Source organism: Leucoraja erinacea, chromosome 4 (genome assembly GCF_028641065.1).
Source record: "Leucoraja erinacea ecotype New England chromosome 4, Leri_hhj_1, whole genome shotgun sequence".
NCBI classification, from domain to species: Eukaryota; Metazoa; Chordata; class Chondrichthyes; order Rajiformes; family Rajidae; genus Leucoraja; species Leucoraja erinaceus.
The window spans coordinates 70119917-70144417 of NC_073380.1; the positions used below are offsets into that span (position 1 = coordinate 70119917).

The window sequence follows — 24501 nt, forward strand, 5'->3', positions numbered from 1 at the left end:
TTGTATTGTGTCAGGATTTGTTGAATGAAGCCACTTGTAGCAGACAGTTGATAGACAGATGTACTGAGGGTGACCAGACCCTGGTCATTACAAGCATCAATGTCTAGCAGAGAAGGCACTTTTTCTCGGACAATAAAGTCAAGTGGTCACATTTATTTATATAGCACATTTAAAAAACAACTCTCGTTGGCCAAAGTGCTTTACATTTGTTATAAGAATAACACAACAAAACAGACTACAATCATATATACATGTGGTCCTCACTCAGAGGATGTCAGGAAAGGCTTGGGAGTATAGATAAGTCTTTAGTCTTGATTTAAAAGAGTCGATGGAGGGGGCAGTTCTGATGGGGAAAAGGGATGCTGTTCCACAGCCTAGGGGCTGCAACCGCAAAGGCGCGGTTGCCCCTGAGCTTATGCCTAGACCGTGGGATATTCAGCAACCCCAAGTTGGCCAATCTGAGGGGCCTGGAGGTGGAGTGGTGGGTGAGAAGACTTTTTATGTAGGTGGGGGCAAGCCCATTGAAGGCTTTGTAGACATGGAGGAGTATCTTGAAGTTTATACGGAACCGCACAGGGAGCCAGTGGAGAGAGGCCAGGATCGGGGTGATGTGGTCCCTTTTTCGGGTGCCCGTCAGGAGTCTCGCTGCGGCGTTTTGGACCAGTTGCAGGCGGGACAGGGAAGATTGGCTGATGCCAGTGTAAAGGGAGTTGCAGTAATCTAGGCGGGAGGAGATGAATGTGTGGATGATCTTTTCAAGGTCTTCAAACTGGAGGAATTGTTTTATTTTAGCTATCGTCCGAAGCTGGAAGAAGCTAGCTTTTACCACGGCATTGACTTGTTTGTCAAATTTCAGTGCTGAGTCAAATATCACGCCAAGGTTTTTGACATGAGGTTTGAGTAGTGGGGTAAGGCTTCCAAGGCTGCCTGCTATCATTTTGATTGAGTCCGAGGGGCCGAGAAGGATGACCTCAGGCTTACTCTTGTTTAGTTGGAGGAAGTTCTGGGCCATCCAACACTTTATATCCTCGAGGCAGCAGGTAAGATTAGATTGGTTTTTGGACTTCAGGGGAGGTAGCCTTGGGTATCGTCTATGTAACAATGGAAGGAAATGCCGTGCCTTTCAATGACTTGGCCTAAGGGGAGCATATACAGGGAGAGAGAATGGGACCAAGGATGGAACCTTGTGGAACCCCACAGCAGAGATTTGTCAGGGAGGAGAAAGAGTTGCCTATGTTAGTCGAGAAACTCCTACAAATAAAGAAGCTCAGGCTGTGGACACATGAATCAAGATAGCATCGTTGCTCGACTTGACCGATAGGGAGTACTGTGCCACCTGCAAATGGAAGTAGAGTGGCGGCCGTGTGTTGGTGACCTAGTTTTTTCGAATCCTATTGAGTGCAGATAAGGATAAAACGTTGCAATGAGCTCCAGTGTCGAGTTTAACAATAACATTCATTCCGTTTATGAGGAGAATGACCATGGGATCTTGATGTTTGTGAGACAAATCGACAAGAAATGTATGTTGATATCCAGTCTCTCGTTAGTTAGAGAAGCTTGCGTGGGAGCCGCATGGGAAGGCTCTGGATCTAAGCTGTCACATTGGAGCAGGAGGACGGATTGCTTTATAGTCTGTTTCCAAGCGAATGGCAACAACGAATGGAGTGATTTCTGTGTTTACAGAAGTGGCAAAGTTCCATATGCCAGGCAACTTTCACGAATGCCTGCATGCGAACCTCCACAGTTCACACAAATATTAATGAACTTTATACCAGATCTACCGGGCACCTGTGAAAACTGGTGTTGGGCCTGATAAACCGTGCCGGTAACATTAACATTAGAGGCAGAATGGCGACCCTGCCCCAAAGATTTGGTGTGAGAATCTGTCATTTCTGCAATACGACCGATTTTCAGCACTCCAGAGCGAGATCAGCATCACGTAGAAGTTCATCATGTACCTTATCATTGAGAATTCCATAGTCTTTTATTAGCATCTCTGCAGATGAAACACTAGGTGCTTTCGTCTCCATGCATTCAGCTAGTCTAACTAGAGAGAGAGAGGGAGAGAACTCACTATCAAGCCTGTGGGCGGATCAACAGTATGAGTGACATAAGGAATGTGCAGCATGCATAATCTGCGATATATATATATATATATATATAGTACTAACACACTAATCAACACCACCCAATATGTAAAAAAAAAATCTTGCTGCATATCTTTAAACTTTGCCTCTTGCACCTTAAAGATATGCCAGCTAGTCTTTGATTTTTCCTTCCTGGGAAAAAGATTCTGACTCTACCTTGGGTATGCTTGATAATTTTACATACTTCTATCAGGTCTCCGTTGCAACAGTCGGCGTTCCAGAGAAAATAATCCATGTTTATCTAACCTCTCTCGGGATAATACCCCCTCATCCAGGCATTATGGTGAACTTACTATGCACCTTTTCCAAAGCCTCCATATCCTTTCTGTACTGGAACTGCACATAATGGTGGTTTAACCAAAGTCCTATAAAGCTGCATGACCTAACTCGTCAATAGCGCTTTATTTGTCACATATACTGCATAGTGAATTTTCTTTTGCACATATTACAATTGGGCACCACTATTTTTGGTGCCATTCAAAGTCTGGTCGGCCTGTCTGTGACCTTGAAGGCGCTGGAGGCATTACCCCTGTTCATCCTCCTACTGGCCCATGTTCCTCTTGTACGATGTCACCAGCTCCTTCCCGCTTACGCCAAGCGACCCCGTCCCCGCCGACCAACGAGCCTTCGGACTGGTGACTGGTCCCCTCAACTGCCAAGCCTTCAGGCGATGTCTCGCCGAACCTTCCGGGTGGGCGCTGCACCCGTAGCACCTTGTGAAGGGCACCCGTTACCCCAACCTATGAAAGCAAGCATACAGTACCAAATGCTGCCTCTATCAAGCTACGTGTGTTGCCACTTTCAACGTGTTTATGGACGAACCCCAATATAACTCTGTACATCAATGCTGTTAAGGGTATATGCCCATTAATTGTATATTTTCCCCTTACATTTGACCTCCGAAAGTGCAATACAGCATACTTGCTCAAATTAAACTCTATCTTCCATTTCTTTGCCTATTTCTGTATCAAGATTTATATCTCCCCTATTTACTTTGACAGCCTTCCACAGTCTGTGACCAGAGCGATCTTGAGTCATCTGCACACTTGCTAACCAACCTGTCTACATTAATGTTTAAGTTATTTATATATATCACAAACGGCAGAGGTCCCAACACAGATACCTATGGAATTCCACTGGTCACAGCCTGAATATTGTCCTTCCACTACAACCCTCTGGGTTCTATCAGTAAACCAATAACAAACCAATTTGACTAAATCACTATTAATCTCAATCTTAATCTTCTGGATCAGCCTATCAAAGAGGATTTTGTTAAATGCCATACAAAAAATCCATGTAGACAACATCCACCACCCTCGTCACCTCAAAAAAATTGATGAAGTTAGTAAGACACAACCTGCCATGTACAAAGCCATGTTGCTGTACATAATTAGCCCATTATCTTCCAAATAAGAGAAATCCTATCCTGACTAATCCTCTCCCAATAGTTTCCCTGCCATAGATGTGAGGCTCACAAGTCTTATAATTCCCTGAATTCTCTCAACTTCCCTTAAATAAATAATAACGTAGCTACTCTCCAGTCCTACGGGTCTTCATCTGCAGATAGAGAAGATGAAAAGATCTTCCAATGTCTCCCCAATGTCGTCTCCCTCAATAACCTGGAATGAAGCCCATCAGTTTCTGGGAATTTACCACTTCAATACTCTTCAAAATCTCCTTAATCTCAAACAGCTCTTGTATATTATTTTTCTCTGCAATTATCTCACTGTCCTCCATGTCCTTGTTGAAAAGTGTTGCAAAGTGCTCATTCATACCTGGCCTATGCCCTCAGGTTCAAAGCACAAATTCCCTCTTTTATCCTTGAGCTTTTCCTTCGTTATCCTTTTGTTTTGAATATAATATAGGTATGAAAATCTTGGGATTTTCTTTAATCTGACTCACCAAAGTCATTTTAACCCTTCTAACTCGCTTCTTTTCTTTCCTACTTTCTTTATATTCCTTAAAGTCCCTGTCTGATTCTAATTTCTTAAACTTTGCATGCAGTTACTTTTTATTTTTTGGCTAAATTTACAACCCCTTTGGTCATCCAAGGTTCCCTGACTTTGCCATCCTTATCCCTCTTCCTTACTGGAATATGCCAGTTATGAACATTGACCTTTAAATCTCCCACGTCAGATGTGGACTTACCCAACAACAATTGCTCCTAGTGTACCCTCCTGAGCTCCTGCTTCATGACATTGTAGTTTGCCTAAGGAATTTAGCACCTTCTCGCAAGACCCAGCCTTCTCCCTATTCAAAACAATCTTGAAGCTTTTACAGTTGTGACACTATCCCCAAAATGCTCTTCAACTGAAACAACGGTCACCTGGCCAAGCTTGTTTCCCAACACAAGGTCCAGTACGTTCCTTTCTTGAGTTGCACTATCCACATGCTATTTCAAGAAACCTTATTGGATACACCTCACAAATTCTGCCCTGACTAAGCCTTTGGCACTGAGCAAATCCCAGTCAATATTGGGAAAGTTAAAATCACCCACTAAGACGTCCTTGTTACTTTGGCTTGTTCTGGTGATCCATCTTCATATCTGTTCCCCTATCTTCTGCTTGTAATCAGGAGGCCTACAGTGCAATCCTATTTGAGTGCTTGCACCTATCTTATTTCTAAGCTTCACCCATACTGTCTCAGTGGACGAACCCTTCAGTATGTCCTCTCTGAATGTGCCCTGACAGTCTCCTTGTTTAGCAGCGCAACTCCTTCACCTATTTTGCCTCCCTTTTGATTAGGTCTGAAACATCGAAACCCGAGAACACTGAACACACTCCAGTCATGTCTCTCCCGCAACCACATTTCCACAATGGCCACTACATCATAGTCCCTAACATCACCTACCTTCCCTACAATACTCCTTACATTGAAATAAATACTCTTCAGTCCATCCGCATTACCATATTTCTTCACCTGTCCTTCCTTTGAGACTAGACACAAAATGCTGGAGTAACTCAGCGGGACAGGCAGCATCTCTGAACAGAAGGAATGGGTGATGTTTCAGGTCGAGACCAGTCTGAAGAAGGGTCTCAACCCGAAACGTCACCCATTCCTTCTCTCCAGAGATCAGAGATGCTGCCTGTCCCGCTGGGTTACTCGAGCATTTTGTGTCTATCTTTGATGTAAACCAGCATCTGAACTTCTTTCCTACTTCCTTTGAGACTTACTGGTCCTAACCTCTACCTTTTCATCACTCAAATATCTGACCTACTACTTTGGTTCTCACCCCTCCACTTCTCTGTTATGTTTAAGTTAATCAATAATTAAAGAGGAAATAACTATTTATTTGGATAAGCTGATTATAAACAAACTTGGTTGACATGGTTTTATGAAAGACAAGCTTTGCTTATAATCTCTGAGGACATTACAGGGAGGTTTGATAGAGGGAGATCTACAGCTGCAGTTCATTTTGATTACAGAAAGATATATGACTAGGCACAAATGAAAGGCATATGACTAGACACATATGAAAGGCATTGTGCCACATAAGAGGCTGGTGCATTAACTTAGAGCCCAAGGTGAATTGAATCTAATGCGAATTGAAAACTGATTGTCACATAGAAAACAGTTATAATTAATAGTTCCTTTTCAGGCTGGAGGGATGTTATTGGGGGAGTAACCTATGGATAGTTTCTTGGCCCTTTTTACATTAATGACCACCTGGAGAAGGAAATGAAATGTGAAGATTCCAAGTTTACTAATAACTAGACTAAGTGGGACCCGTTGGGTCCCTGTCACATGGGAGGCCTGGTTCCCCAACGCAATATTCCACCACTCACCCGTTTCCCCCAATGCAACCCGTTCCCCCAACACAATATATTGCATAGTCCCCAACTGCACAGGCATGGCTCATTTCCCCTCATCCCCAGCACTCCCTCCCCCTCCTCTTCTTTCCCCTCCCCAATTAGATTAGATTAGATTCAACTTTATTGTCATTGCACATAGTACAAGTACAGGCACAACGAAATGCAGTTTAACATCTAACCAGTGTGCAAAGTAATAAAATGCTGATTAAGACAATATATGCAAATGAGGATATATTGGTGCATCGTTTGGACCTCAAGGGGTCCAAATAACAAATAAATTGAATCTTGAATCTTGAATCTTGTATGTACATAGGCATATACATATATACAGATAGTTGTTAAGGTGCAAAAGATTGACATGTGCTATATTCTGGTGAATAGAGCTTAACTATCTATATTACTAAAAGTCTGTTCTTGACCGGTTTTGGCCATCTGTGCTGCGATTTCCGAGAGAACGCCGCCGCCACCTATGGCCGTCATTTTTGGCCACCTTGCTCAGAGCCCCCCTCCGCCGTATGTGTGCCGAGGATTTTTCCCGTCGATGAAAAATGACAGAGATATTAATGATTTTACAAAATTCCCCATTCTCGCTGCTGCCCCTGCTGGCGGCAGGGGGGAGGGACTATAAAAACAGGAAGTGCTGTGCCTCAATCAGTGTCTGCAAGCTGGAGGAAGGCAGAGGGTCACGTTTTTCTGAGCTGTGAATAACACTGAACACATGTCTACTCAAATGTAAGTGTCCTTAGTGGTTCTAAAACGCTCGCAGAATGTGTCTATTGGTTCTAAAATGTTTGCAAAAAGTGTTTATTAGTTCTAAAATGTTTGCAAAAAGTGTCTCTTTTGGTTCTGCAATGCTTGCAGAATGTGTCTTTTTTTGGTTCTAAAATGTTTTTTAGGTTATTCCCCCCCTTTCCTCTCCCCCCCCCCCTCTCCTCCCCCCCCCCCCTCTCCCCCCTCTCTCTCCCCGGTCCCTCCCTCCTCCGTCCAATGACTCAGTGAACACGCCGCGGCTGCCTCTCCACCCCTCCTCCCTCCTTCCCTCCTCTCCTTCCCCCCTCTCCTCTCCTCTCCCCCTCTCCTCTCCCCCCCTCTCCTCTCCCCCCCTCTCCTCTCCCCCCCCTCTCCTCTCTCCCCCCCTCTCCTCTCCCCCCCCCCCTCCCTCTCCCCCCCTCCTTCTCTCTCCCCCCTCCCTCTCTGTCCCCCCCTCCTCCTCTCCCCCCCTCTCCTCTCCCCCCCCCCCTCTCCCTCCCCCCTCTCCTCTCCCCCCCTCTCCTCCCCCCTCTCCTCCTCTCCGCCTCCTCCCACTCTCTCTCTCCCCCCTCCTCTCCCCCCTCTCCTCCTCCCCCCTCCTCCTCTTCCCCCCTCCCCCCACTCTCTCCCCTCTTTTTCTCCCCTCCATCCCCTCCTCCACCATTCCTCCCCTAAACCCCCTCCCCTCCACCTACCCCCTTCCCTCCACCCTCCCTCCCCCTACCTGCTCCCCACCTCTCCCCCTCCCCTCTCAGCAGCACCACCCCCTCTCCCCCCTCTCTCCTCCCCCTCCTCCCCCCCCTTCTACCCCTTCTCTCCCCCTCTCCCTCTCTCCTCCACCCCCCCCCCCCCCCCCTCTCTCCCCTCCTCCTCTCCATTCCCTCCCCCACCCTCCCTCCCTCCCTCCCTCCCCTAAACCCCTCCCCTCCACACCACCTACCCTCTTCCCTCCACCCTCCTCCCTCCCTCCCCCTGCTCCCCACCTCACCCCCCTCTCAGCACCCCCTCTCTCTCCCCCTCACTCTCACCCTCTCTCTCTCCTCCCCTCCTCCCCCACCTTTCCCCCCTTACCCACCCTCCCTCTTATCCTCCTCTCCACCTCCCTATCCCTCTTGCCCCTCTCTCTGTGTCTCTGTCTCTCTCTCTGCCTCTGCCCCTTCTCTCTCTGCCCTCACTCTCTACCAAAGGAGTTGGAGGAATTGAGTGAAATCCAGGTTAGTCGGGAAGTGGTGTTGGGTAAATTGTATGGATTAAAGGCCGATAAATCCCCAGGGCCAGATAGGCTACATCCCAGAGTACTTAAGGAAGTAGCTCCAGAAATAGTGGATGCATTAGTAATAATCTTTCAAAACTCTTTAGATTCTGGAGTAGTTCCAGGGGATTGGCGGGTAGCAAACGCAAACGTAACTGCTAGTCAGTTATTAAAGATGGGATAGCAGCACATTTGGAAAGTGGTGAAATCATTGGACAAAGTCAGCATGGATTTACGAAAGGTAAATCATGTCTGACGAATCTTATAGAATTTTTCGAGGATGTAACTAGTAGCGTGGATAGGGGAGAACCAGTGGATGTGGTGTATCTGGATTTCCAGAAGGCTTTCGACAAGGTCCCACATAAGAGATTAGTATACAAACTTAAAGAACACGGCATTGGGGGTTCAGTATTGATGTGGATAGAGAACTAGCTGGCAAACAGGAAGCAAAGAGTAGGAGTAAACGGGTCCTTTTCACAATGGCAGGCAGTGACTAGTGGGGTACCGCAAGGCTCAGTGCTGGGACCCCAGCTATTTACAATATATATTAATGATCTGGATGAGGGAATTGAAGGCAATATCTCCAAGTTTGCAGATGACACTAAGCTGGGGGGCAGTGTTAGCTGTGAGGAGGATGCTAGAAGACTGCAAGGTGACTTGGATAGGCTGGGTGAGTGGGCAAATGTTTGGCAGATGCAGTATAATGTAGTTAAATGTGAGGTTATCCATTTTGGTGGCAAAAACGGGAAAGCAGATTATCTAAATGGTGGCCGATTGGGTAAGGGGGAGATGCAGCGAGACCTGGGTGTCATGGTACACCAGTCATTGAAGGTAGGCATGCAGGTGCAGCAGGCAGTAAAGAAAGCGAATGGTATGTTGGCTTTCATAGCAAAAGGATTTGAGTATAGGAGCAGGGAGGTTCTACTGCAGTTGTACAGGGTCTTGGTGAGACCACACCTGGAGTATTGCGTACAGTTTTGGTCTCCAAATCTGAGGAAGGACATTATTGCCATAGAGGGAGTGCAGAGACGGTTCACCAGACTGATTCCTGGGATGTCAGGACTGTTATGAAAAAAGACTGAATGGACTTGGTTTATACACTCTAGAATTTAGGAGATTGAGAGGGGATCTAATAGAAACTTACAAAATTCTTAAGGGGTTGGACAGGCTAGATGCAGGAAGATTGTTCCCGATGTCAGGGAAGTCCAGGACAAGGGGTCACAGCTTAAGGATAAGGGGGAAATCCTTTAAAACCGAGATGAGAAGAACTTTTTTCACACAGAGAGTGGTGAATCTCTGGAACTCTCTGCCACATAGGGTAGTTGAGGCCAGTTCATTGGCTATATTTAAGAGGGAGTTGATGTGGCCCTTGTGGCTAAGGGGATCAGAGGGTATGGAGAGAAGGCAGGTACGGGATACTGAGTTGGATGATCAGCCATGATCATATTGAATGGCGGTGCAGGCTCGAAGGGCCGAATGGCCTACTCCTGCACCTAATTTCTATGTTTCTATGTTTTGCCTCTGGTCTTCCAGTAGTCCACGATTATTCCTTCGTCTTCTGTGTGTTGAGGACAAGGTTGGTGTTGGTACACCAAACTGCCTGGTGCTGGACTTCCTCCCTGTATGCTCATTCGTTGTTGTCACTGATCAGTCCTACCACTGTGGTGTCGCCAGCGAATTTTATGATGGAGTTGGAGCCATACATAGGGACGCAGTCATGGGTGAAGAGGGAGTAGAGGCAGTGTCAGAGTGGAGGAGGTGAGGTTGTTGATCCTAACAGACTGGGGTCCGTTAGTGAGGAAATCTAGTGTCAAGTTGCAGAGGGAGGTGTTGATGCCAAAGCGGCTGAGGTTGGTGATCAGACTGGCGGGGATGACAGTATTAAATGCAGAGCTGAAGTAAATAAATACCAACCTGATGTAGGAGTTGTCTAGGTGGGTCAGGGCAGAGTGAAGAGCCGCTGATATGGCATCCTCTGTTGAGCTGTTGGGCCGATAGGCAAACCGATGGGGATCCAGTGTGGGAGGGAGGCTGGATTTGAGGTGAGCCAGGATCAGTCTCTCGAAGCACTTCACGATGATGGGGGTGAGTTCCACTGGGCGGAAGTCATTGAGTTTGGGCACTGGCGCGATGGTTGTGGTCTTGAGGCATGTAGGAACGACACCCTGGGCCAGTGACAGATTGAAGATGTCAGTGAAGACCAGGGATAGTTGTCCAGCACATGACCTGAGCACACGCCCGAGGATGCCGTTGGGGTCGGCAGCTTTGTGCTAATTCACTTTGCTCGGTGCGCCTTGTACAGCAGAGGTGGAGAGACTGAGGGGCTGTTCATTCGGGGGTGGGGCAGCTTTACTGGCTGGTGTTTTATTGTCCCGGTCAAAACAAGCATAGAAATAGTTTTTAAGAAGGAACTGCAGATGCTGGAAAATCGAAGGTACACAAAAATGCTGGAGAAACTCAGCGGGTGCAGCAGCATCTATGGAGCAAAGGAAATAGGCAACTTTTCGGGCCAAAACCCTTCTTCAGACTGATGGGGGGTGGCGGAGAGAAGAAAGGAAAAAGGAGGAGGAGGAGCCCGAGGGCTGAGGGATGGGAGGAAGACAGCCTGAGGGCTGAGGAAGGGGAGGAGACAGCAAGGGCTAACAAAATTGGGAGAATTCAATGTTCATGCCCGCAGGATGCAGACTCCCCAAGCGGAATATGAGGTGCTGTTCCTCCAATTTCCGGTGTTGCTCACTCTGGCCATGGAGGAGACGCAGGTCAGAGAGGTCGGACGGGGAATGGGGTGGGGGTGTTGAAGTGCTGAGCCACCGGGAGGTCAGGTAAGTTCTTGCGGACCGAGCGGAGGTGTTCGGCAAAACGATCGCCCAGCCTCCGCTTAGTCTCACTGATGTAGATCAGCTGACATCTAGAGCATCGGATGTAATAGATGAGGTTGGAAGAGATACAGGTTAACCTCTGTCGCACCTGGAACGACTGCTTGGGTCCTTGAATGGAGTCGAGGGGGGAGGTAAAGGGGTAGATGTTGCATCTCTTGCGGTTGCAACGGAAAGTGCCCGGGGAGGGGGTGGTACGGGAGGGAAGGGAAGAATTGACAAGGGAGTTACGGAGGGAGCGGTCTTTGCGGAAGGCAGACATGGGGGGGAGATGGGAAGATGTGGCGAGTGGTGGGGTCATGTTGGAGGTGGTGAAACTAGGATTACTTGTTGCATGTGACGGCTGGTGGGGTGAAAGGTGAGGACTAGGGGGACTCTGCCCTTGTTGCGAGTGCGGGGATGGGGAGAGAGAGCAGTGTCGCGGGGTATGGAAGAGACCCTGGTGCAAGCCTCATCTATGGTGGAGGAGGGGAACCCCCGTTCCCTGAAGAATGAGGATATTTCAGATGCCCTGGTGTGGAACGCCTCATCCTGGGAGCAGATGCGGCGTAGACGGAGGAATTGGGAGATGGGGACGGAGTCCTTACAGGAAGCAGGGTGGGAAGAAGTGTAGGCCAGATAGCCATGGGAGTCAGTGGGTTTATAGTGAATGTCGGTCAGAAGCCTATCACCTGCGATGGAGATAGTGAGGTCAAGGAATGGTAGGGAAGTGTCGGAAATAGTCCAGGTGTATTTGAGTGCCGGATGGAAGTTGGTGGTGAAGTGGACAAAGTCAGTCAGTTGTGTGTGGGTGCAGGAGGTAGTACCAAAGCAGTCGTCGATGTAACGGAGGTAGAGGTCGGGGATGGGGCCCTGGTATGTATTGAACAAGGATTGTCCGACGTACCCGACAGAAACAGTTTAGCTCGTCAGGAAGGGAGACGTCGTTGGCTGGGGGGGGGGGGGGGTGTTAACTTTGTAATAGTCTGTGATGGACTTGATGCCTTGCCACATGTGTCTGGGGTCAGAGTTATTTTGAAAATGCTCCTCGATCTGCAGCTTGTGTTTGTGTTTTGCGCTCCTGATTCACTTTTTCAGTTTGGCCCTGGATGAGCTGTATTCCTCAGCAGCATCACCAGATCTGAAAGCGGCATCGCGAGGCTTCAGCAAGAGTCTGACCTCTCTGTTCATCCACGGCTTCTGATTAGAGAAGGTCTTTATTTGTTTGTGGGTTGTGACGTTGTCGGTGCAGGATTTTATGTAGTCCAAAACGGATGAGATGTATGTTTCAATGTCCACTTGAGAGTCAAAGGTGGCCTGAGGGGCAAACAAACTCCAGTCTGTTTGCTGAAACTGCTCCTGTAGTACAGAGACAGCCCCTTCAGGCCAAACCTTCACTGTCCTCACAGTTGGTTTCACACGTCTGATGAGAGTTGTATATTTGGGGAGCAGGAACAGAGAGAGGTGGTCAGACTGTCCCAGGTGGGGGAGGGGGAGGGCTTTGTAGGCTTCAGCAATGTTTGTGTACACTAAATCCAGAATATTGTCTCCTCTGGTTGGACAGGAGACATGTTGATGGAACTCGGGGAGTACAGTTTTAAGGTTGGAGTGATTGAAATCACCCGCAACAATAAACGCTCATCTGGATGTACAATTTGTTGTTTACTGATAGCAGTTTGCAGCTCTTTCATTGCTAGCCTAGCACTAGCATGCGAAGGTACATAGACTGCAGTGATAACAGTTGATGTGAATTCTCTGGGCAGATAGAAGGGCCTACACTTTATCATCAGGTATTCCAGATCAGCAGAGCAGTGACTACCAGTTATAACAGCGTCCGTCCACCATGCGTTGTTTACATACTGTAAATGCACAGCCTGCCGCCCTTGGTCTTACCGGAGTCCTCTGCTGTTCTGTTAGCCCTGAAGGCAGTGCGCCCATCCAGCTCAATGGCGTTGTCCGGGATGTTGTTGTTGAGCAATGTTCCTCCCTCCTTCACCTCTCCATCCCTCTCCTTTCCCCTACCCTCAGTCACTCCTTCCCTCCATCCATAAAAAGTAGTTCCTAACTCCATAGGTCATTCATTGTTAGCTGCGGTTTAGCTCCAATTGACTTGGCGATTGGACCAGTTTGCATCGTGTGTGTGTGTGTGTGTTACTCAAACTCCACGCAAACTGCACAGCCACCCTGCAACCCAACTCTCTCTACCTCCCTCTGCCCACTCTGGCTCAGCCATCGCTCAGATCGTCCCCGTCCTGTCCGACCGCCTGCTGCCGCCGCTGGGCCCGTCCCCAACCTGCCTGCTGCTGCTGCTGAGACCGCCCCCGCCCTGTTAACCCGCCTACCTGCCTGCTCGCTGTCCCCCTGGGCTGTGTCGCAGGGTGGATGGAGTCGGTGTTCATCATGGTGGGCACCACGAGGTTCGATGAGCTGGTGGAGATCTCCTCCGAGAAGGCCGTGAGGGTGAGTTACTGCGGTGGGGGAGGAAACAGACACGGGGGGACGGATAGACGGGCCCATCATTCCCGCAGAGGGCAGGCGGGGGAGAAGGGTGAGTGATGAGGGAGAGAGAGACAGGACCAGGGCCTCCACTGAACCCCCCCCACCCCCTGCAGCCACCACCAGTGGTGGGGGAGACGATAGACAAGTTATTGTGAGGAGGGGAGAGAGGAGTTTGTGAGTGAGGTGGGACGGGCCTCCGGTGGGGCAGGAAGAGGTGTCGCTGTGGCAATGACTGACAGGAGAAGAGACCAATCTGCGTGGCGCTGACTGAAGAAATCTACGCACGTGGAGTTTTTAAGATTTTTAAACCTCGATAATTTTTACAATATACCACCGATCGGAATGAAACTTGTTGCACTCACAGCACAGGAGAACGGTGAGTAACCTGGCGAAAATCGTAACGCTATCGCGTACCATTTTTGCACAAATATAAAAAACACGCAAACCAGAAGAGCACAAGATCAGAGATAGATAGACAGATAGATAGATAGATAGATAGATAGATAGATAGATAGATAGATAGATAGGAAAAATAAGTGAAAGGGCATGTGCTTCTGCAAAAGGATATGGATAGGTTGAGTGATTGGGAAATTCCTGATGAATGGAGTGTAATGTGAGGCCATGCTCTTCACTAAGAGGAATCAAAAGCCTTATTATCTAAATGGAGAGTGATTGCAAAAGAGTTGAGCTCAGAAACATTGAAGTAATTTAATCACAAAAGTTCAACGTGCATAAGAAGGTATGTTGGCCTTTATTACGAAGGGGTAGAGTTTAAGAAATGGTAGATTTCATTACAGTTGTACAGGGTGTTGGTGAGGCCACATCTAGAATGCTGTGCACAGTTTTGGACCCCTTGCCTAAAAAGCAGATACAGTGGCATTGGAGATTTACCAGACTAAATCCTGGGATGAATGGGTTGAACTATCAGGGTTTAGATAGTTTGTGTCAGTTCCTCCTTGGAGTTTAGAAGAATGAGAGTCAACCTTATTCAAACAAGCAAGATCCTAAGGAGGCTTTGCAGGGTAGATGCGGAGATGTTGGAAAGACACAAGGGGACATAACATTAAAATAAGCGGCCAGTCATTTAAAAACAAGTTTGACAAATAGCCTTCTGTTGTGAATCCCTGGAATTTTCTACCAAGGGTAATGGAAGCCAAGTCATTAGATATATTTAAGATGGAGGTAGATATTTGAAAGATTGAAGAATCGAGAGGTATGAGGAAGTGGCGCAGGAGGTGAGAGCTCCTGACAAGGAGGCAAAAAGTAGAAGTTTGCAGAAAATCCAATAAATTCCTTTTCCGGGCTACTTAAGACTGCAGAAAATTGGAAGAGGTGTTTTATTTTATGGTGGAATCAGCAATCTAGGTCTGTGAGGATAGGGGCAATGGGCAAGTGGGATGCTGTTGTATTGAATGCAGCATCTTTTCTGATAAGATATATGGTATTTAAAAACATGCAAAGCAATTGTAAACACCGTCTTCGGTGCAATGGTAGCAAAGGCATTTGATCCTAATTTTTCCAACCCCATTTTAACGAGTGTTATGGAATATGCATAGTGGGAGGCCAGACACAGGCACATTGGTTGAGTTTGGAAATGTAAAGTGCGTGGATGAGCACTTTCGTGCCAGATAAATTGAAGAGAGGGAGAAGATTGATATGGGAGTGATTGGGGTGGTAATTAACCAATCTTATTACATTCCAAGAGGGGAAAATAATATTTGCATTTGCTCTTGTTTTTTTTCAACCTGTGCTATGTAATCAAATGCCAAAAATGATGCCAGTGAGAAGAGAATAGCTGTACGTAACATTTAAAACTGCATAAAAAATAATCATATTGTCTTGTTTGGAATTTTTTTCATTTAAGTTTAATTGCAAGGTTGAAAACTGATGTCTCATTCTAATTTAAAATCCTGACCATTTCAGAGAATATTCCAAAGCTTGAGCCTTAAAATATCATGCATTATTTTGAAAAATTAAGAATTGTAGTGTTTCTATTGTTCCTTCTGGTCATAGTATTTGCAACTTGCTTCATGGTGTCAGCAATGCAAGAGATTTCCTTGCAACTTTCTGACCGAAGGGAACTTTCCGCCTTGAGTTGAGATCTTAGGCTGCCCAGGTCCTGAGCTAGTGTATGGATGTATCCTTTCATCCGAAGAATTTCAACATCTTTTTCTGAGTTCTATATCAGCAATGCAAGAGATGACAAATAAGAAATATCAGGGAATACGTATTGCAAACATGGTTATGAACATTTACACCTAGCAGAATTAATCTTTATGACAAATGTCTATTACAGTCAATGACATCTCTATTTTCAGTTGTGTGCATCTACAACTAAAGTGGTATTAAATTATCACCCAAGTTAGTCTAATTGCACTAGTCACGATTGTTTGATTTTCTTTTACAGTATAATTAAAATTGATCACTTAATTAATTTGGGAATTAATTACTACAAAAACTGCTACCACATTCACTTAAAGTAATTTGTTCATCTTGTCTATTGCTCAATGAAAAACATTTTCTGTTTAGAGGAATAGCCAAAGTAATAGGGCACTATTTTATGTGCTCAACATGATAGTTATGTCTGGAAAATATTTTTTAGCTATACATAGATTAGCATCCAACAATTTAGTTTAATTTAGAGAGCATGGAAACAGGCCTTTCAGCACGCAGAGTCCGCGCCGACCAGCAATCCCCGCACACTAATGCTTTCTTACACACACTAAGGACTATTTACAATTTTTACCAAAGCCAATTAACCTACAAATCAGTACATTTTTGAAGTGTAGGAGGAAACCGCTCCCGAAGAAAACCCACGCAGGTCACGGGGAGAACATACACATACTCCATACAGACAGCACCCATAATCAGGATCGAATCTGGGTCTCTGGCGCTGCAATCTAACGCTGCACCATCATGCTGCCAATATAATGGCAGAATTTAAAGCTGGGGTTTCTGGGGTCATATGTCATACTTCTAACATCTTCAGATGGCGGAGTGGATTTTATGCAGTGAGCACAGACATAAACAACAATAATAGATACGTTCTATATCAAAATACCTGTTTGTGTAATTCAGAGATGTATTCAACTAGACTTTTTTTCTCTGTCTTGAGTTGGGAGTTTTCCAGCTTGATACTGGAAAGGTGTTTGTCCAATGTAATTAGTTGGTTCTGAAGTGATTGCCTGTTCAGCTCCACAGAACTCTTTCCTTGCTCTAGATGTTGAAGCTACAAGGGTATTTAAAATTGACAAGTATATATTCTCCTTCTAGGTTTCCTATTACCCACCAATCTAATACATTTTACCTTTTTATATTTTCAAGTTCTCTTAATCCCTTGATTTCGGACTAAAATGCCGTGTAAGCAGGCACACATGCCAAGCTAATTTCTCAAACATTAATTTTGCAAATCAATTCAATCTATAATTTGTTTGTCTGTTGGTGATTTTATTTCCATATCAAGACATTTTGCCTTATTGTGGATTGGACAACTGTTTGACAAACATCAGTTGACATGTCTATTTTGTGCTTTACATTTTGCATTAAGTTTTGGCTTGGATCAATTATACAAATACAAGCTCCTGTAGCTATCAATAATTGTAATCTACTAGGGAAAAAGAGAAGGCAAATTCATCCCTCGCATCTGTTCTAAAAAACAGTCGGGGAATTGGTAAAGCTTATGAACAAGTAACTGTTTATTTTGCCAATGCCAATCTTGCATCAGTCCTTTTACAACTTCCCAAATCAAATACGATTTACTTTTATTAAACTCAAACAGGGAAGCAGCACAGACACATACTGAAAGTTTTCACTTTTTTAGAGTGAGTCTTTTAGAGTGATACAGTGTGGTAACAGGCCCTTGAGCCCAACTTGCCCACACCGGCCAACATGTCCCAGCTACACTAGTCCCACCTGCCCGTATTTGGTCCATATCCCTCCAAATCTGTCCTATCCATGTACCTGTCTAACTGTTTCTTAAACTTTGAGATAGTCCCTGCCTCCTCCTCTGCAGCTTGTTCCATACACCCACCACCCTTTGTGTGAAAAACGTAGCCCTCAGATTCTTATTAAATCTTTTCCTCTTCACCTTAAGCCCCTGTCCTCTGGTCCTCGATTCACCTACTCTGGACTTCATCTACTTTTCTCCTGGATTGAAAAAAGCATAGCTACGATGTGGTTCATGATTTTGTTATTTTCTTTTAGCTTTTAAGCTTTGAAATCTCACTTGCCTCAAAGCAGTTTTTCGGAAAATCAATTTGAAATATTTTGCATGTTTTAATTATACTGCAAAATTCATTTCCAGCATTATTTCCTTAGTTTAATTAAATAGCCAAAATGCCAGCTTGAAACAACTGACAATATATCTGGAGTGATTGTTCTCTGTTTATTAGTTGGTCGGCACAAAATGTACAGCATGGAAGCAATTTTCCCTCTGTTCATCGTCTTTTCTACCAGCATAACGCGCTACTCTCTCCTCCTTCACGGCATTTTGTTTCCTCTTCAAATAGACTGTATATGTACATCAGGCACGTGCCGTGGGTAATTACTCAGGGTAGGCAGTCAGTCGGCTTTAAAAAAAAATTTAAACCGCGCTTGCGTAAAAATAAATATAAAAACAGTAACAATTCAATTTGCCCATGGCTTCCTAGTCTCCTTTATTCTTAATTACTGAATGGGTGGGGGTGAAGGGTGATGGCAGGTGGAGAGATGGTGGGAGTACAGGGAAACGTTGAATCAGTTGTCATCTTATTGAATGACAACACTTGTTCAAGGGACCAATTGGGGGGAGCGTTCCTTTCACAGCATGTGGAGAGTCTGTGCCAGGAGTAAAGTTGTGGGGAGGGCAGGAGCGTTGAGAAGGAGGGGGTCAGGGATAATGCCAGTAACTCATTCACTCACTGCTGCCACAGCTCTCCGGGCGAGAAGCCTCCGCACTGTAGCCGGGGATAGAAGCAGCTCGGGGAGCTGCGAGCGGCCGCCGGGACCCGACAGCAGAACTGGCCACCACTTCAGCGCCTTCTGCCGGCCCGCTCACCTCTGGCAGTGCTCTCCGTCTGAACACCTCTCACCTGCTGCTCGCTCATGTCAGCCGCTTCCTACAAATCCTTAAATTCCCACAGCCGAGTAACCTCCATTGTTCTCTCACTGTTTCCTAAGATACACTTAAAATAATGCCAATCCATATTTGAAAGCCCTGCCAAGAAACCAGCGCTGCGCATGTGCAGTGCTGCAAAGGCAGAATTTCAGCTGCCTTCAGCCCCGCTTGCACTGACGGCACGTGGCTGCACAGACCTTCAAGGGTTACAAGCAAAGATCTTATAGCTCTGCTCTAAGATCTTTGGTTACAAGCGCTTCGGATGAAAGGCACGGAGAATTATGCCTACCTAAGAGGTCGATCTCTTGGATAGGCATAATTCTCCCATGCCTTTACTAGTTATATTTAGTTGTTACCATTTTATAATGTTAGTCAGGGTAGGCAGTGCCTGATGTACATTCACATTGATTACTTTGGGGAAGTTTGCATTCTCACAACTTTTTTGTAAATTTGATAAATGCTATTTGATATTAATAACTAATTTAATCTTCCTTGTAAGTGGAAATATTCTCCGTCTTCCGTAATCAAAACATCAAAAATTTTAAGACCACTTTGGTGAATGCCGCAGTTACTTCAAGGTAACTTGCACATCTGTTCATCCTTTCTTGACAAGCCTAAAAACTTGCAGCTCTAATATTGTCCTTGCATGTTATTTTAGCATCATCACCCGTATGTTTTTTTCCTTTCCACAGTAATTCAGCCAGAACTTCACTCTGTATCCTGTTGTCCATTAAAACAATCTTTGCATTGTTGATTTGCCAATTCATTTACCATTTATTTATTTTGGTATTTTACCTGAACAGTGATGGACAAAATTAGTTACAAGCTACAAGTGGTGACCAGGAAGAAGAGAGATGGCCATATTTATTAATATGGGCATAATGATATGTAAGGGACGATGTGTTACTGGGGACTGGAACTAGTATTTTGCAATGAAGTCAAGTTAATGTACATTGATCCAAATAGTAAGTAAGTAAGTAAGTTTTATTTATATAGCACGTTTTAAGTCAACTCGCATTGACACCAAAGTGCTTTACATAAATTAAATAATAAGTTTCCATACAAACCATAGAAAAAGGTTAAAAAAATAAAGAAAATGGACACAACACATTATAGAGTTCAACACAAACGTCCCCCCACAGCAGAATCAAAAATTTCCACTGTGGAGAACACCAGAAAGTTAAGTCCTCTTCCTCTGTGAAACACCCGAGGTCGGGGCCCATTTGTGGCCGTGCAGCCAGTCCAATGATTTTCAGGGCCCTCTTGCCGTGAAGATGGAACTTCGGCGTTGGGTGAAACATTCCTCAGTGGCTTGGAAAAGTCTGGAGCAGCTGCCTCCTCCCTGGAGACCGGGGCACTCGTAGTCCTCAGGCCGCGCCGGTTGGAGCTCCGACCCCGGCGAACTCGAACCTTGGCTCTGCAGCGCTCCAAATCCAGCGCTGCCCGCGGCCGGACGCCCGCAGCCCCAGTTCTGCGATGTTGGGATCTATGGCCACAGCGCTCCAGAGCTTACCGCACGGCAACCCGGTAAGGCATCGCCCGCTCCGTGTTGGTATCCCAGCGCTGCGCCACCGCCGCCGAAGCTGTAGTCCCGGCCGGTCCCGACAGGAAACGCCGCTCCATTCTCGATGGTAGGCCGCGAGGACGGGGCGAAGAAACAGCTTGGAGGGATGCTGCTTCTCCGACCAGGTAGGTCACTAATAAATAAAGTTTCCCCCTTCCGCACTCCCACCCCCCACATAGAAGACCTCCACTAACATTTTTTAACAGGACTTAAAATAAAATAAAATAAAAAAAGGTGTAGAGACGGACTGCGGGCAGGCTGCCATACACAGACGGCGCCCACTCCTGCACATCCGCCACCTTTAAATGGGAGCACCTTTGGTCATCTACAGTATGCCACTTCTAATGCCAATGATCCACATTAATTTCCAGGGTCTAGGAACTGAAGGTTGGTATCTGATTCTACTAAGGAAACATGGTGTGAATTCTGTTGGCCAGAAATTTACTTAAATCCAGGGAAGTTAAGTAGGCTGTGCAGACGAACAGATTGACTTGTCCCAAGGAATTATGATTTGCTTCCCCAGCCTAAGGCGGAGATGGGTAGGTAGAACTTTAATCAAAGTTTAAGTAAAGCAATGACAAGCTCTGCACTGGTAGGAACATGTAATATGCCCCATTATTCTGAAAGTTCATAGATGATAACCACTTCAGCTCCACTTCCTCAAATCTTTTGTAAATTGTCCTTCATTGTAGATTGGAGTAATAGTTTTCCTAACATGTTATGGAAAGAACACTTACAAATGCTGTATCCCAAAATTAAGCTGTAATTGAAGCTGAAATTGCTGCAAAATCACACCCATTAATTTAGTGTAGACTTACTGTATTGAAAGGTTTCATAGGGACAAATCTATAATTATGAGAGAGGACCCAAAACCATTCAACAATGTTCAAATTAAATAACTTTTACCTGTTTCAAGGCATTGACAGCCTTTTTCTCCTCTTCCTCGATAACTCTTTTTAAATAGACTAATTCCAATTCAAGCTGTCTCTCGTTCTCCTTCAGAGAAGTTAATTGTGCAATGCTGTTTGAACGCTGAGAATTCTTCTCATCCCTAGCTGCTTGAGCCTGCAATAGATTTACCATCTTAAAATCAAGTTTTTCTAAGTTATAAACCTTAAGATCTAAACAATCACTTTATTGATCTCAAACGGTTAAATACTCTTGAATGATAGATTAGAGGGCTCATCTAGGGAGGCTATTTGGGTGGAACTGAGAAATGGGATAGGGGTAGAAACACTTATAGAGGTGTATTATAGACCGCCAAATGGGGAGCAAGAATTGGAAGAGCAAATATGTAAGGAGATTGAAGATATTAGTAGTAAGCACAAGGTAGTGATTGTGGGAGATTTCAATTTTCCACACATAGACTGGGAAACACATTCTGTAAATGGGCTGGATGGGTTGGAGTTTGTAAAATGTGTGCAGGATAGTTTTTTGCAGCAATACATAGAAGTACCTACCAGAGAAGGGGCGGTGCTGGACCTCCTGTTAGGAAATGAGATGGGTCAGGTGGCAGAGGTATGCGTTGGGGAACAGTTCGGGACCAGTGATCACAATACCATTAGTTTCAATATAATTATGGAGAGGGTCAGAACTGGACCTAGGGTTGAGATTTTTGATTGGAGAAAGGCTAACTTTGATGAGATGCGAAAGGATTTAAAAGGAGTAAATTGGGACAGTTTGTTTTATGGGAAAGATGTGGAAGAGAAATGGAGGACATTTAAAGGTGAAACTTTAAGAGTACAGAATCTTTATGTCCCTGCTCGGTTGAAAGGAAATAGTAAAAATTGGAAAGAGCCATGGTTTTCAAGGGAAATTGGACACTTGGTTCAGAAAAAGAGAGAGATCTACAATAATTATAGGCAGCATGGAGTAAATGAGGTGCTTGATGAGTATAAAGAATGTAAAAAGAATCTTAAGAAATAAATTAGAAAAGCTAAAAGAAGATATGAGGTTGCTTTGGCAAGTAAGGTGAAAGTAAATCCAAAGAGTTTCTACATCTATATTAATAGCAAAAGGATAACGAGGGATAAAATTGGTCCATTGGAGAGTCAGAGTGGACAGCTAACTGCAGAGCCGAAAGAGATGTGGGAGATATTGAACAATTTCTTTTCTTCCGTATTCACCAAGGAGAAGGATATTGAATTATGTGAAGTAAGGGAAACAAGTAGAGTAGCTATGGAAACTATGAGATTCAAAGAAGAGGAAGTACTGATACTTTTGAGAAATATAAAAGTGGATAAGTCTCCAGATCCGGACAGGATATTCCCTAGGACATTGAGGGAAGTTAGTGTAGAAATAGCAGGGGCTATGACAGAAATATTTCAAATGTCATTAGAAACGGGAATAGTGCCGGAGGATTGGCGTACTGCGCATGTTGTTCCATTGTTTAAAAAGGGGTCTAAGAGTAAACCTAGCAATTATAGACCTGTTAGTTTGATGTCAGTGGTGGACAAATTAATGGAAAGGATACTTAGAGATAATATATATAAGCAACTGGATAAACAGGGTCTGATTAGGAATAGTTAACATGGATTTGTGCCTGGAAGGTCATGTTTGACTAATCTTCTTGAATTTTTTCAAGAGGTTACTCGGGAAATTGATGAGGGTAAAGCAGTGGATGTTGTATATATGGACTTCAGTAAGGCCTTTGACAAGGTTCCTCATGGGAGGTTGGTTAAGAAGGTTCAATTGTTGGGTATTAATGGTGGAGTAGCAAGATGGATTCAACAGTGGCTGAATGGGAGATGCCAGAGAGTAATGGTGGATGGTTGTTTGTCAGGTTGGAGGCCAGTGACTAGTGGGGGGCCACAGGGATCTGTGTTGGGTCCACTGTTGTTTGTCATGTACATCAATGATCTGGCTGATGGTGTGGTAAATTGGATTAGTAAGTATGCAAATGATACTAAGATAGGTGGGGTTGTGGATAATGAAGTAGATTTTCAAAGTCTACAGAGTGATTTATGCCAGTTGGAAGAGTGGGCTGAAAGATGGCAGATGGAGTTTAATGCTGATAAGTGTGAGGTGTTACATCTTGGCAGGACAAATCAAAATAGGACGTACATGGTAAATGGTAGGGAATTGAAGAATGCAGGTGAACAGAGGGATCTGGGAATAACTGTGCACAGTTCCCTGAAAGTGGAATCTCATGTAGATAGGGTGGTAAAGAAAGCTTTTGGTGTGCTGGCCTTTATAAATCAGAGCATTGAGTAAAGAAGTTGGGATGTAATGTTAAAATTGTACAAGGCATAGGTGAGGCCAATTCTGGAGTATGGTGTACAATTTTGGTCACCTAATTATAGGAAGGATGTCAACAAAATAGAGAGAGTACAGAGGAGATTTACTAGAATGTTGCCTGGGTTTCAGCAACTAAGTTACAGAGAAAGGTTGAACAAGTTAGGGCTTTATTCTTTGGAGCGCAGACGGTTAAGGGGGGACTTGATAGATGTGTTTAAAATGATGAGAGGGATAGACAGAGTTGACGTGGATAAGCTTTTCCCACTGAGAGTACGGAAGATTCAAACAAGGGGACATGATTTGAGAATTAAGGGACAGAAGTTTAGGGGTAACATGAGGCGGATCTTCTTTACTCAGAGAGTGGTGGCTGTGTGGAATGAGCTTCCAGTGAAGGTGGTGGAGGCAGGTTCGTTTTTATCATTTAAAAATAAATTGGATAGTTATATGGACGGGAAAGGAATGGAGGGTTATGGTCTGAGCGCAGGTATATGGGACTAGGGGAGAATACTAGAAGGGTCGAGATGGCCTGTTTCCGTGCTGTAATTGTTATATGGTTATAATGAGAACTTCCACCTGCAAAAACCTGACTAAAAGTAAATTATCAATTCCAAGTAAAGATAGACACAAAATGCTGGAATAACTCAGCGGGTCAGACAGCATCTCTGGGGAAAAGGAATTGGTGACGTTTCAGGTCCAGACCCTTCTTCAGACTGAGAATAAATAATGTTGGCAAGATTCTTTGCATTCTTTTACTCAACAGGAAGGAATCAAATATGCTCAGAGCCCAGAAATGTTATGAATCCTGTGCAACATATGCAACATTATTCAAGGGGGTTCCTGCAGTTAAGGGCTAGGCAACTTCTTGAAAAAGGCAATATTTAGTACTGAAGAGGGGAAAAAAGTGTCATACTTCTGAGGATGAACAGGAAATGTTGCTGATCCATATTAAACATGGAAGAACAACCATACACAACAATTAAGCCTATGTGAAAGTAACACAGTGAGGATGATGTCAGATAATTACCTCGGTGAGTGAATCGCAAAAACAAACACCAAGTCCATGTTATACTGCTGATTTACAATGGATGCACTTGCAAGATCTGGGTCAGGAACCGGATGCATAGCCTGAGTCAGAGCCTGGATCGTGGGCAAGGTGTGTGGTCAGAGTCAGGAATACCAGAACTAAGGAATATGGGTAGGTTTATGTATAGGCTAATGTTCGTCATTACATTCATGAAGGGGTTGATCACTTATGCCATTGCAGCTTTTATGTCATGCCAATGGGCTTGA

General features: G+C 45.0%; 1 protein-coding gene across 4 annotated transcripts in view; it reads right to left on the reverse strand.

The window, feature by feature from the left end:
- Positions 1–15141: 15141 nt before the first annotated feature.
- LOC129696538 (uncharacterized) overlaps positions 15142–24501 on the reverse strand; it is a 49940-nt gene continuing 40580 nt past the window's right edge. For 3 of the 4 annotated variants that reach the window (XM_055634553.1, XM_055634557.1, XM_055634552.1), the window contains 3 exons: positions 20881–21039; positions 16377–16544; positions 15143–15494 (listed from right to left, as the gene is read on the reverse strand). In XM_055634553.1, coding sequence (XP_055490528.1) covers positions 15276–15494; positions 16377–16544; positions 20881–21039 — 546 coding nt within the window. In that variant the 3' untranslated portion in view covers positions 15143–15275. Of the gene's footprint in view, positions 15495–16376; positions 16545–20880; positions 21040–24501 lie in introns of all 4 variants that reach the window. The other variant, XM_055634556.1, reaches the window with a different exon arrangement.